Source organism: Etheostoma spectabile, chromosome 15 (genome assembly GCF_008692095.1).
Source record: "Etheostoma spectabile isolate EspeVRDwgs_2016 chromosome 15, UIUC_Espe_1.0, whole genome shotgun sequence".
In the NCBI taxonomy this organism is placed as follows: Eukaryota; Metazoa; Chordata; class Actinopteri; order Perciformes; family Percidae; genus Etheostoma; species Etheostoma spectabile.
The window spans coordinates 564,194-575,950 of NC_045747.1; the positions used below are offsets into that span (position 1 = coordinate 564,194).

The window sequence follows — 11,757 nt, forward strand, 5'->3', positions numbered from 1 at the left end:
GTGTGTGTGTGTGTGTGTGTGTGTGTGTGTGTGTGTGTGTGTGTGTGGCTGCTTGTTGTTGGAGGTGGAGCAGTGAGCCCCAGGTCCTCTGGCCGGGTGAAGCAGGAGGTCAAAGGTCACGTCGGCCAATAGCTTGGTCCAGTGCTGATGTCTTCTGTCGGCCAATGGGGGTCCTCTTATTATTAGGGGTCTGACCCCCTACTACATAGACTGTATAACAGGAAGTTGCATATCGCAGTGTCTAAGCTCATTCCAAAGAGAAGTAATGGCTGGACCAGGACAAGAGGACCAGTGTTCCTCCTGGTCAGTAAAAGGTGGACCCTTCAGAAACTTAAATCCCAAACCCAACTAAAAAAGTGGACCCTTCTGGAACCTAAATCCCAAACCCAACTAAAATAGAGAAACCTGCGAGGAAAAAGCAAACAGAAAACAGCAAAGAAATTGCCAAAACTGCGTAGCGCCCCTTTAAAGCCTTGTTAGGGACAAGGACTACAAACAAGTGGAGGCTAGATGTCCTATATCAGGCCTTAAGGGGGGCTCAGCCTTTAATGAGAATGTGACACGGATACAGTGCCTTGCAAAAGCGTTAAACCCCCCCCCCCCTAAATGAGTCATTTCATTAGCCAATAATCTCAGAGCTAGCTACTGAGCTAGCTGATGACAACGTCCGCTAACGTTTTTGACACTATGGTGGAACTAGACCTGACCCTTCATGAGTCTCAGTAGTAAAGGCCAGGTTCCCCCAGTGTTCCAACATTCAGCCGTTTAGTTGCTTACGTCTCGTCGTCCATGTCTCGTCGCCCATGTCTCATCGCCCATGTCTTACCCATGTCTCATCGCCCTTGTCTCATCGCCATCGCCCATGTCTTACCCCAATGCTCATAGCCCTTGTCTCATTCGCCCAGTCTCGCCCAAGTCTCAATGCCAGTCTCGTAGCCCATGTTCATCCCATGTCGCACTGACATGTCTCGCCCAAGTATCATGCCCATGTCTCGTCGCCCATGTCCGTGCCCATGTATCGTCGCCAGTCTCATCGCCCATATCTCACCCATGTTCATGCCCAGTCTTACCCAGTCTACATCGCCTGTTCATCGCCCAGTCTAGACCAGTCTTCCATCGCCCATGTCTCACCCATGTCTCGTCGCCCATGTCTCGTCGCCCATGTCTTACCCATGTCTCATTGCCCATGTCTCATTGCCCATGTCTCATCGCCCATGTCCTAAACTCCTTGCATCTTAAACATCTGGTTATAAAATGTTAAGGTATTGGCTTTACAATAAATTCAAATGAGCCCACAATAACAAGAGCTGCCTAAAACCTTTTAGTGGGGCTGCACAATTAATCCAAATGTTATCATTACGGCAAAATGGTCTACTGCAATATCCAAATCACAGGGAGGACACGATATTTATTCAAGGACGCCCAATATGTGTCAAACCATTCCTAATGACGTGGTGTGGTGCTACAGAGACGTCCCGGCCTACAAATCCCATCATACACACTGAAAGGAAAATCTTTGTTTGGTACAGATCCTCTCAAAGAAACTCTCTCTCTCTCTCTCTCTCTCTCTCTCTCTCTCTCTCTCTCTCGCCTACCCAGGCTTTTAACAACTATTAATTAGCATCTTCTTAAGAACAGATAAATCCTAGCGCCGATGTTCTCTGCTCCCTGACTGGTGGACACAAAGCTCCAGAACTGGACCATTCTATTAGGTTTGTAGAAAGCCAAAAACTCCATTTCCCATGAACCTCTGGTGTAACGTCTTCTCTGTTCAAAGCGATATAACGCTGATAGGACAGCAGCGCCCGGGACAACTTCCACGAGCATCTTTACATGCACATTTATATTCCACTATTATTTTGAATATGACTATTCTGTATTTGATACAGGTCATATAAACGGCATATTCCATTTGGATATTTCAAATAAGGCCTTTTTTGGACATGTATACAGCACATTCAGAATATGCATCTGGATCTGGGTTTTTACTGCAGTCTGGTCCGGTTTACGGACAGCTCTGTGCGTTGCTATGGTTGTGGTACATACACAAAACACAAAGCAGGTTTTTGGATATGCACAAACATCGCCACGCCGACCGTTTAAGGAAGGAATGAAAGAGGGACGTTTTGTTTGCACGGTCGAGCCTCTCTGCCATTGATGGAAAACTTAAAAATCCTATTTCATAAACGGGAATATTAGTGGAATATTCACTTTTAATAACCATGGAAACGGCTTAGTTGGAATATTGTCTTTTTAGGAAAATCTGGAATATTATGGACATATAAGGAGTGTTGATTGATCAATAGGTTGATCGATTTAATGGGGGGGGGGGGGGGGGGGGGGGGTGTAGAAATATAGAGTTAGTAACTTGAAATGTCTTACACAGAGAAGAATTAGCCCCCCCCCCCAAAAAAAAAAAAACTTCCCCAGCAGTTTTAAACCACCGTATTAACAATGTTCACACAATATTAAAGTGTATGTCCACTACACTTGGGCAGCATCTAGTGGTCATTAGAGGAACTGCAGCTTAAACATGTTTTAACATGATTTTAGTTCATCACAGCCTTAGTTTTTGTAATTGTAGCCATTGTTCCCAAAGTGAATAAGAACACTGCAACACCAAGTTAATCTGGGAACACAAGAACTTTCATAAAAATAAACACAAGCAGTCAGAAATACACAACCCCCACTGTACTTGCCATAGCTGTGCACCAGCAGTACAGTGGGGGGTAATTACTCCACCCTGATCATTTTATCATCAAAGGAAGTGGTTTCTAGAAGCTGTCCCCGGCCCAAAGACAAGCTGAGTCCACCCAGGACCTTCAGTTGATTGAATATGTGCACGAGTCGCACGCAGTTCAACCAAAGAGGGATATATTTTTAGGGGTCGGAAACGACTATTTAACAATAACAAGCAAAAGTTAAAGAAAACGTTAACTTTTTGCAGAAGTGTTTTTTCATGCACACTAACTTTTATCTGGTTATTCTTCCTCTTGTTGACGTTAAAGTAGTGGATTCATTTGCTTTTTCAGTTGCCAGGCTGTTTATCCCGCCTGGGAACAGCTACTAGTACTCATGCCTAATTAATACCTGCTAACTCATTCATACCTCGGCCTTTTGTTTTACCGACAGCAAAGACTATAAAAAATAAGACCCAGATGGACCGCATCACGTCAGGGCGGTTCCTGCTTGATCTGGTTCTGCTGCCAGAGGGCACACACGAGCAGGCCCCGGAGCCCGACTCTAGCATCGCCTCGCGTTGTTGCGTTTCAAAGACTCCAGCCGACAGCCCCCTAGCACGTAGGTTCTCCGCCCGCGTGAGAGGAAATCACCTGTCCAATCAAAAAGGGACTCCCATCCCAGAATGCTGTGTGGACTAGCCAGACCCTCTTCCTCAGCACTGTGGAGGAGGGTCTGACGATGCATCCCAATGGTTTGGATGAATCTTGTCTGTCTGGAGTCTCCTCCCCCAGTCCAGAGGCTACACAGCTTCACTGTGGCCACCAACCACACACACACACACACACACACACACACACACACTGTTTTACTACATGAGTTAATACTGTATATTTCTTGATATGTTTGATACTGTGGTGTGCACGTAGTGTCTTGCTATGATGCGGTGTGTGTGTGTGTGTGTGTGGGGGGGGGGGGGTGCCTTCTCTCTGCCTCTCTTTTACCTCCGTCTCTTTCTGAGGGGAGACGCTCTCTGTTACTTTTCTGTCTCGTTCAGCCTCGTGACTGAAAGCTGAAGAAAGGCCCGTTTAGTTGGAACTGATCACATGAAGCACATTCCTGACTCTCGTGTCTGTGCGGTCGTCTTCTCCACTCTTTCCTGTTGCGACAACACGTGTCTAGTTCTTGCTGACTCACATGTATATAAAGTGCATATATGTGTACACATGTGCAATACACGCTATTCGAGCAATCTATTACTGTGACTATTATTGATGATGATATTTGTCCCTTTTTTTTCAAAGTTTCCGTCCGTTCTTTCCCTTCTCGTCCTGATTTCCTGTTGAATTGTGCTGCAGGAGCTTAAAAAGGGAAGACTCTCGTGATTCTTCACATTCAAGTTTCATTTCAGGGGTTTGTGGACATTTTTATGAAGCCCTATTGTTTTTTTTTTTATTACTCTCAATGTAATGTGACGTTAATCTTGATTATTCTTCGTTTTTTTTTTTTTAAGTGGGCCTGTTAAACTTGTCTGGAAACTCAATAAAGCAATTCACTGACTGTCTGGTGCATTTGTGAGAACAAAACCAGCAATCCAGCACCTCCACAGTTCCCTGTATAGAACCTTAGTGGTCACCCTAATGACTGTTTCGGAAGTCTCTTTTAGATATACCCTTAGTGGGCCCCTACTACTGTATTCGAAGTCGTCTTATATAGACCTATTGTGTGACCCTAATACTGGATCTGAGTCTCTTTATAGACCTTAGGTCCCCTAATACTGTATCGGAAGTCTCTTTATAGTAGACCTTAGTGGTCCTAATACTGTATTGAAGTCTCTTTATATAGACCTTAGTGGTCCCTAATACTGTATCTGAAGTCTCTTTTATATAGACCTTAGTGGTCCCTAATACGTATTCTGAAGTCTCTTTAATAGACCCTAGTGGGGCCTAATACTGTATCTGAAGTCTCTTTTATATAGACCTTAGTGGTCCCTAATACTGTATCTGAAGTCTCTTGTATATAGACCTTAGTGGCCCCTAATCTGTATATGAGTCTCGTTATAACCTTAGTGGTCCCTAATACTGGATCTAAGTTCTTTTATATAGACCTTAGTGGTCCCTAATACGTATCTGAAGTCTCTTTATATGACCTTAGTGGTCCCTAATACTGTATCTGAAGTCTCTTATATAGACCTAGTGGTTCCCCTAATAATGTATCTGAAGTCTCTTTATATAGACCTATAGTGGTCCTAATACTGTATCGAAGTCTCTTTTATAGACTTAGTGGTCCCTAATACTGTACTGAAGTCTCTTTATATAGACCTTAGTGGTCCCCTAATACTGTATCTGAAGTCTCTTTTATAATCAAACCTGGTCCAGAATTCCAGCCACTAGAGTCCAGTTGGGACTTTCCTTACTTCGTGCCATTGCTGGGTGTGTAGCTTCTGAACTGAGGCCGGAGCGTAATACCACGCAGGTGGTGAGGTCCTTCCTGGTGCAGAAAAGGCGGGGCCAAGGATCAAGGACTGTTCTATACTATATATACTACGGCCTGCCAATTTGGCCGTACCATTGGCTACCATGCTGGAGGGGGTTTAGGTTGGCTTTATTTGGATTAGTTGCAACTATGTCCATCTTGGTTTGGGTTATTATAGGGTTATATTTGAGGATTTTTGGAGCTGGGGAGGACGATGCAGTCTAGACTGGGTTTATAGTAGCAACGGGCGCTGTGCTAAGCTAAACGCTAAAGAAACCCTTCTGTTGGGAGTCTCCATGTACGGCAGTACAGAACATCTGCAGTGTTTTACTATTTTGGCATTGTATGAAGACAAAATGAGCAAGGGTTAAGTTAGATTGGGTTGACCTTTTTTTATAGGCCTAGATATGGAGTTCTTGGTTTGTGTGTTTTTTGGGTGAACAAAAACCCACTTTTCAACAAAAGTCCAGTTTTCCTCATTGCTTTATTGATTGGTCTAGTTACTATTTGGGCATTTGGCCAAAATGAAACTAAATCAATAAATCAAAATCATTGTTGGTTGCAACCCCATTTTCCAAGATAAATGTCCTCAGTCAAATGGAATCAGTGTGTCAGGGTCCTGGTGGCCACATACAGAGGGAACACCGCCCCCCCAATCAGCAACCTGCTACTGGCTAGCCTAGCTGCTAACAGTTTAAGGCTAAACAGAGACACGTGTACAGTTACTGCAGTAAACCATCCTCCTCTTAAAGGACCTGTAGGTAGGATTGAGAAGATCTTAGCCCAAAAAGTTGAATATCCACAACTTCTCAGCCCCCTTTCTGCTAAAGCCCAAACGGTCTCCCCCCACGAGGGAGAATGAATGACTCCTCCCTGATTGGAGGATCTGAACAGAGAGCAGTGGATTTTAACAAACCGCACTACAGGCTGTTGTAATGACCTGCTTCATGTAGTTGTACTGGAACGTCTTTAATATCACGCTGGAAACAGTTTAGAAATGAATTTCTAAATATTTGATGGTTATGTGAGCGGAGAAAGCATCACATCCAAATCAGCTGGTACCACTAAACAATTTACCAAACATTGTACATTAGAGAGCCCCTTTCATACAAGGCCACTTCCTTTCTCTCTGCGAGGCTGCTGGCTGTGTTCTAGCTCTCCGGGGAGTAGATCTTGATGAGGTGTTGCGGCTCGGTGGGGTAGCCGCTAACCGGGCAGCGGCGGTTGGCTTTCACGTACACGTACACGCAGCGGTAGCAGAAGACCAAGCCTGAGGTGGACAGCACCGTGGCGTTTGTGCGAAGCTTCCGGCACAGCGGACAGTTCCTGCTGTCTCCGCTGCCATTGGCCGAGGCGGGTGGGGAGTCCTGCAGCAGGTGGAGGGGGGGCGGAGGAGCCGGCAGCGAGGTGAGGGCCTTCACCGTGCTTTGGTTGTCTGATGAGTACCACCACTCCAGGAACTGCAGGAAGAAGACGCCCAGCGAGAGGGAGCTGGAGAGGGACACGGCCGCGGCCCGCGCTGCCTGAGACGTCAACCACCACACTCTCTGCAGCAGGCTAGACACACACACACACACACACACACACACACACACACACACACACACACACACCACACACCACACACACACACACACACACACACACACCACACACACACACACCACAACACACACACACACAACACACACACCACACACAACGCACACACACCCAAAACACACACACACACCACAACCACACACACACCACACCACACACACACACTTCTTTTCATCAAACATCTCTCACCGTCTTCTGTGAGCTTTCTATCCAAGTTTAGAGACATCCTAGTCTATATTAGTCTAATCTTGGGGGTGGGGGGGGTGGCTGGAGGGTCTTGTTCTCTCCCATTAGGCATGTAGGAACTGAGTATGTGTGTGTATTTCAGGCTGTGTGTAGTGGATAATGACAAATTTCCCCATAGGGGATCAAAAAAAAAGTATAACAATCATAACTAATACCACGACATTCCATTCTTTTGCTCTGCGTTCTGCAGGCTGATATCTGAGGACTATGGTTTACCCTGTTCCTCAGATCTGCAGGTATAACGACAGCACAGCTAGACATCTGTCCAATCTAGGAGACTATGGTTACTGGTCCTCAGTATCTGGCCAGGTAAATCCAGACGTAGCTAGACTATGCTGTCCAATCTGAGGACTATGGTTACCTGGTCCTCAGATCTCTGGGGATAATCCAGAACAGATAGCTAGACTTATGTCCAATCTGAGGACTATGGTTACCTGGTCCTAGAATCTCTGCAGGGTAAATCCAGACAGCTAGCTAGTAATCTGTCCAATCTGAGACTATGGTTATCTGGTCCTCAGATTCTGCAGGGTAAACCATACAGCAGCTAGACTACTGTCGCACTCTGCAAACAATTGTTACCTGGTCCTCAGATTCTTCAGGGTAAATCCAGGACAGCTTAGCTCAGACTATCTGTCCCAATAAGGAGTTTTCTTTGAAGACTAATATCCTGTCTAGGGAACTAACCGAATGTTCCATTAACACATCCGGCTAATGTTTTTACAAAGTGAAATATTAGAGGACCACACACGAGCGCACACACACCCGAACACACCCACACCGCGCGAGCCACACACACCACACACAACAACAACACAAACAAAACACACACACACACACACACACACACACACACACACACACACACACACGTACCTTCCTCCAGCCGGGTTGCCAGTTTTGCTGCTCTTCAGCTCCATGTCTCTGATATCTTCAACATTGAGTCGTGCCAGTCTGACCCTGGCCAGCATCAGCAGGGGATTATGGGTCCTGGCGACTCCAAAGACAAAGAGCAGCTGCTGGCCGAAGAGCCAGGCCTGCCAGGCCGAGCTGACGTAGGGGTACGCGGCCACGGCCGCCCGGTAGAGCCTCTGGCCCCGGCTCTGGGCCAGCCGGATGGAGAAGTCCTCCTCGTCCCTCTGCCGCGCCAGCTTGGCCTCCAGCTTGGCCCGCAGGTACGGCACCAGGCACAGGAGAAGAAGAGAGCGCCAGTGGGACTTCGCAGGCAGCCCCAGGCGACCGGGAGGACCTCGCCCTCCTGGAACCCTCTTCAGGCCGTAGAAGTTCTCGGAGAAGGAGGCGCTGCAGTGAGACAGGAAGTGGTTCTGGAGTAGCAGGTCCAGTAGCAAGTAGAGCTCATCGAAGTTTCGCCACGGGAACCCGAAACGGGACGGGTTGGACTCTGCCAGAACCTGAGAACGTCAGCGACACTGGGGTAGTTGCCAGTTGATTTGTAGAGCACATTTAGGGATAATAATAATAATAATAATAACCATAATAATAACCATAATAATAAGAATGATTACGAGGTTTCTTTAATTGGTAAAAAATAGATATAAATGTGTAAAGATTACAACCGGTTGAGATAAAAAATAAAAAAAAAAGAGTCACAATGCAATTTTTAATCTTTGTTTATGACCCACTTCTGATTTCACTTGTTTGGCTTCAGATGCACTAAGATAGAGCTGGGCGATAAAATCAGATATCACGATATTCTTCACCAAATACCTCGATGTTGGTGCTTTCACTAAGTGTTATTTACACTATGAGATTTTTGGTATGTATTCTCCAGAAATGATTTATTGACTTAGTTGGTAAAGGGAAATAATAGAACAGCTGGAACATTCTGGTAAGTTCAGGAAATGACAACACTTACCATATTACCATATTACAATATATCCAAAATCTAAGACAATATCTAGTCTCATATCGCGATATCGATACAACATCGATGTATTGCCCAGCTCTACACCAAGTGTTCCTAGTTGAGCCCTTTAGTATCTTAAGACCACATTGTTTGCACATCTGCATGAAGATGGTATGGATTGAAGTAAATATTCCTTCAACAACGTTCCATAAAATCAAGATCTCAAAGTAAAAAGCTGAGCTGTACCTTGACCGCGTGTCTCAGCGCCGGCCGGACCGCCTCCATCAGGGACTCCTGGGCCAGGAGCTCGAAGATGGACGGCTGCTGGCTCCCAGCGGCGGAGGTCAGGTGGGCGCCGGCCTCGGCCATGGCTGCTGACCAACACAAGACCCCGAGAGGACACGTCAACACCAGGCAGGACCGGCTGGACACAGCTTGGTTCCTCTCATGTGGTAACATTACATTCAGCTCACAAAGCTAGGCATAACACCCCTCGGCTCAGTTGAAAACTTCGACGTAGTCATATTTTCAGATCTCCAGTTAGCTTTTAGCTCTGACTTAATCTAGGGCCCCTATGGAATCTGTCTTATAGCTTTTTGATATTCTCAATTTTGCAATTCCGTCAATGACCCTGTTATCATAGAAACAGCTGGGCTCTACATTAACACACATTATTGCAGGCCCAGTTTATTACGCCACTTCCTTTTATACAATATAAATATGTAGTTAGGGGGTCCTGGTTTAAACTACATGTTTTAGGGTCCGTGAAGGTAACATTTCTTGTTCATAAAGTGAGAGAAACAGCGGGTCCGTGAAGGTAACATTTCTTGTTCATAAAGTATGAGAAACAGCGGGTCCGTGAAGGTAACATTTCTTGTTCATAAAGTGTAAGCGACAGCGGGTCCGTGAAGGTAACATTTGTTGTTCACAAAATATGAGAAACAGCGGGCCCGTGAAGGTAACATTTCTTGTTCATAAAGTGTGAGAGACAGCGGGTCCGTGAAGGTAACATTACGGATAAAGCACCTCATATTAACGTTACAAAGTTTAGCTAGCTACAGAATTTTAGCGCGTTATATTTTAAAAGTTGTCTGACGTTTAGCTAGTTGAATCCATGAACAAAGTGCACCACTGGTTAAGACGTGTCTATGTAAAATATATTAATAAAAAGGGTTATTTCAGCCATGTGGTCAAACCTGGACAACATAACGTTAACGTTACCTTCCTTTGCTAGCTCGCTGTTAGCGTAGCAGGAAGTTAGCACTGCGTCGCTTGTGTTTCCTGGTGTCTCCGCGACATCACACGGTCCTTTAAGAGCCCGGCTTGTTGCTCCGAACCGTAAAGTAACAGAGAGACTGGTCACTTTACATTTTGTCTTGTGTTATTTCACCACTCGCCACTTGCAGGGTGCAATGACACCTCCCACAACAACTACTTCCGGCAATACTGTCCTCTTAATACATCCATGGCCCGTCCCATTGACCGTTAATATATAGGCTATGGCCCGTAGCTCACTCTTGGGGGGGGTACATTTAATGTCATATGAGTGCACTACTATCAATACCCTCGTTAACCAATGTCGGGTGGACTGGCCGTAGTTATTTAAAAGGTGGTTGCAGAAGATGTTAGTAAGCGGAACTATTTATATTGCCGTGTTGGCTTACAGGAAGAGAGAACTCATATTTCAGTTGTACGCTGTCTCCTCCGTAGGGGACTTTTCGCTGACTTGTGACCAGTTTTGGGATGACTTGTGGTCATGTTTGGGAGGGTTTTCGGTAGACTGTTAACGGAAACCGTCCGCGGTCCCAGCGGTGTGAAACATGCCCCTTTAGCCCAGCGGGCGGCCTCGGCCAGGGGGGTTTCGGACCTGAAGGACGAGGCGCAGCCGCCCTTTGACACCTCCCTGCTCCACTTCCTGGTGTGTCCGCTGTCCAAGAAGCCGCTGAGATACGAGGCTAACACCAACGAGCTTATCAACGACGAGCTTGGGATCGCCTATTCCATAAGCAACGGCATCCCCAACATGATCCCCCAGGAAGCCCGACTCCTGCAGAAAGACGGGGACACCTCAGCGCCACCAACACACCAGTAAAATCTCCCGTCGGCACCTTCGGCGCACCGCCCACGCTAAAAGGCTAACTCTTCACAGCGGGTTAGCTGGAGCCAGGTTAGCCATTGGTAGCCATACGTCTTGATAACACACCACAGATAGAGGCTGGCCAGTGTCGCGTGGACGTCTTATTTAATGACTCACACGTTAGACAGACGTGCTACGCGTTCACTGCTGTTGACGCACGGAGCGGCCATGCTGGATTACTGACGCACGGTGTTTAAACTCAGAAAGTTCGAGATTTAAAGGCTGCAGGACTGAATGAGAAAATCCTTCCAAACTGCGTGTTAGCCACCTGGCTAAAGCTCCATGTGATATATAACCTCCGGTATCTGCTTCCTCCAGTAGCGTGGTGTACCAGACCCTTCTTCTAGCATGTTCTCCCTCTCCGTGATGGTGGGCCTGGTCCCCATAGTGTCTCTCTTCGGCTTGTTCTACTCCGCCGCAGTGGACGACAACTTCCCCCAGGGCTGCACGAGCGGCAGCAGCGTGTGTTTCTACAGCCTGCTGCTGCCCGTCACCATCCCCGTCTACGTCTTCTTCCACCTGTGGAGCTGGATGGGGATCAAGCTTTTCAGACACAACTAGCTCCACCTGAAGCACTTCAGTGCTTTTCAGTCATCTGTCTTGCAGTTCTGGACCCATTTTGTTTGTAGTTTAATAGAAGGTAAAAATATGGTTTGACATCATCTGGACATTACAAGCACAGCCACGTACAACTCAGTTCAACAATAGAAATGAAACTGCTGTTAGCCACATTGCAGTGTTTGTGGTTTGAAGG

At 46.5% G+C, this 11,757-nt stretch overlaps 3 protein-coding genes and 1 long non-coding RNA gene across 5 annotated transcripts in view; 2 read left to right on the forward strand and 2 right to left on the reverse strand.

Annotated features, from left to right (window-relative positions):
• Positions 1-4,592, reverse strand: part of LOC116703568 (uncharacterized) — a 15,001-nt gene extending 10,409 nt beyond the window's left edge. The window contains exons 1-2 of the long non-coding RNA XR_004335452.1: positions 4,287-4,592; positions 2,896-2,897 (exon numbers count right to left, since the gene is read on the reverse strand). This is a non-coding gene — a long non-coding RNA (uncharacterized LOC116703568). The remainder of the gene's footprint in view (positions 1-2,895; positions 2,898-4,286) is intronic.
• Positions 4,375-11,582, forward strand: LOC116703564 (phosphatidylinositol N-acetylglucosaminyltransferase subunit Y). Its single transcript, XM_032538367.1, has 2 exons — positions 4,375-4,381; positions 11,338-11,582. Exon 2 carries the CDS (start codon positions 11,352-11,354, stop codon positions 11,562-11,564), a length of 213 nt encoding a protein of 70 aa, XP_032394258.1. The 5' UTR covers positions 4,375-4,381; positions 11,338-11,351; the 3' UTR covers positions 11,565-11,582.
• pex12 (peroxisomal biogenesis factor 12) lies at positions 6,108-10,447 on the reverse strand. 2 transcript variants are annotated; one of them, XM_032538328.1, is made up of 4 exons: positions 10,088-10,447; positions 9,113-9,237; positions 7,876-8,411; positions 6,108-6,711 (listed from the first exon to the last, which is right to left on the reverse strand). In XM_032538328.1, the coding sequence occupies exons 2-4, from the start codon at positions 9,233-9,235 to the stop codon at positions 6,306-6,308; spliced, it is 1,065 nt and encodes a 354-aa protein (XP_032394219.1). In that variant the 5' UTR covers positions 9,236-9,237; positions 10,088-10,447; the 3' UTR covers positions 6,108-6,305. The 2 variants fall into 2 exon arrangements, with proteins under 2 accessions (XP_032394219.1, XP_032394218.1); XM_032538327.1 differs by having other exon boundaries at positions 9,113-9,240.
• pyurf (PIGY upstream open reading frame) lies at positions 10,608-10,960 on the forward strand. Its single transcript, XM_032538363.1, has one exon. It carries the CDS (start codon positions 10,623-10,625, stop codon positions 10,956-10,958), a length of 336 nt encoding a protein of 111 aa, XP_032394254.1. The 5' UTR covers positions 10,608-10,622; the 3' UTR covers positions 10,959-10,960.
• Positions 11,583-11,757: the final 175 nt, after the last annotated feature.

Excerpts from the sequence above, each read along its gene's own strand:
- pex12 (XM_032538328.1), bottom strand. The coding sequence starts at position 9,235 with ATGGCCGAGGCCGGCGCCCACCTGACCTCCGCCGCTGGGAGCCAGCAG. Across the intron at positions 8,412-9,112 it reads CGCTGAGACACGCGGTCAAG|GTTCTGGCAGAGTCCAACCC; the intron begins GTACAGCTCAGC and ends TGACGTTCTCAG. Across the intron at positions 6,712-7,875 it reads GGCAACCCGGCTGGAGGAAG|CCTGCTGCAGAGAGTGTGGT; the intron begins GTACGTGTGTGT and ends GTGTGTGTCTAG.
- pyurf (XM_032538363.1), top strand. The coding sequence starts at position 10,623 with ATGTTTGGGAGGGTTTTCGGTAGACTGTTAACGGAAACCGTCCGCGGT.
- LOC116703564 (XM_032538367.1), top strand. The coding sequence starts at position 11,352 with ATGTTCTCCCTCTCCGTGATGGTGGGCCTGGTCCCCATAGTGTCTCTC.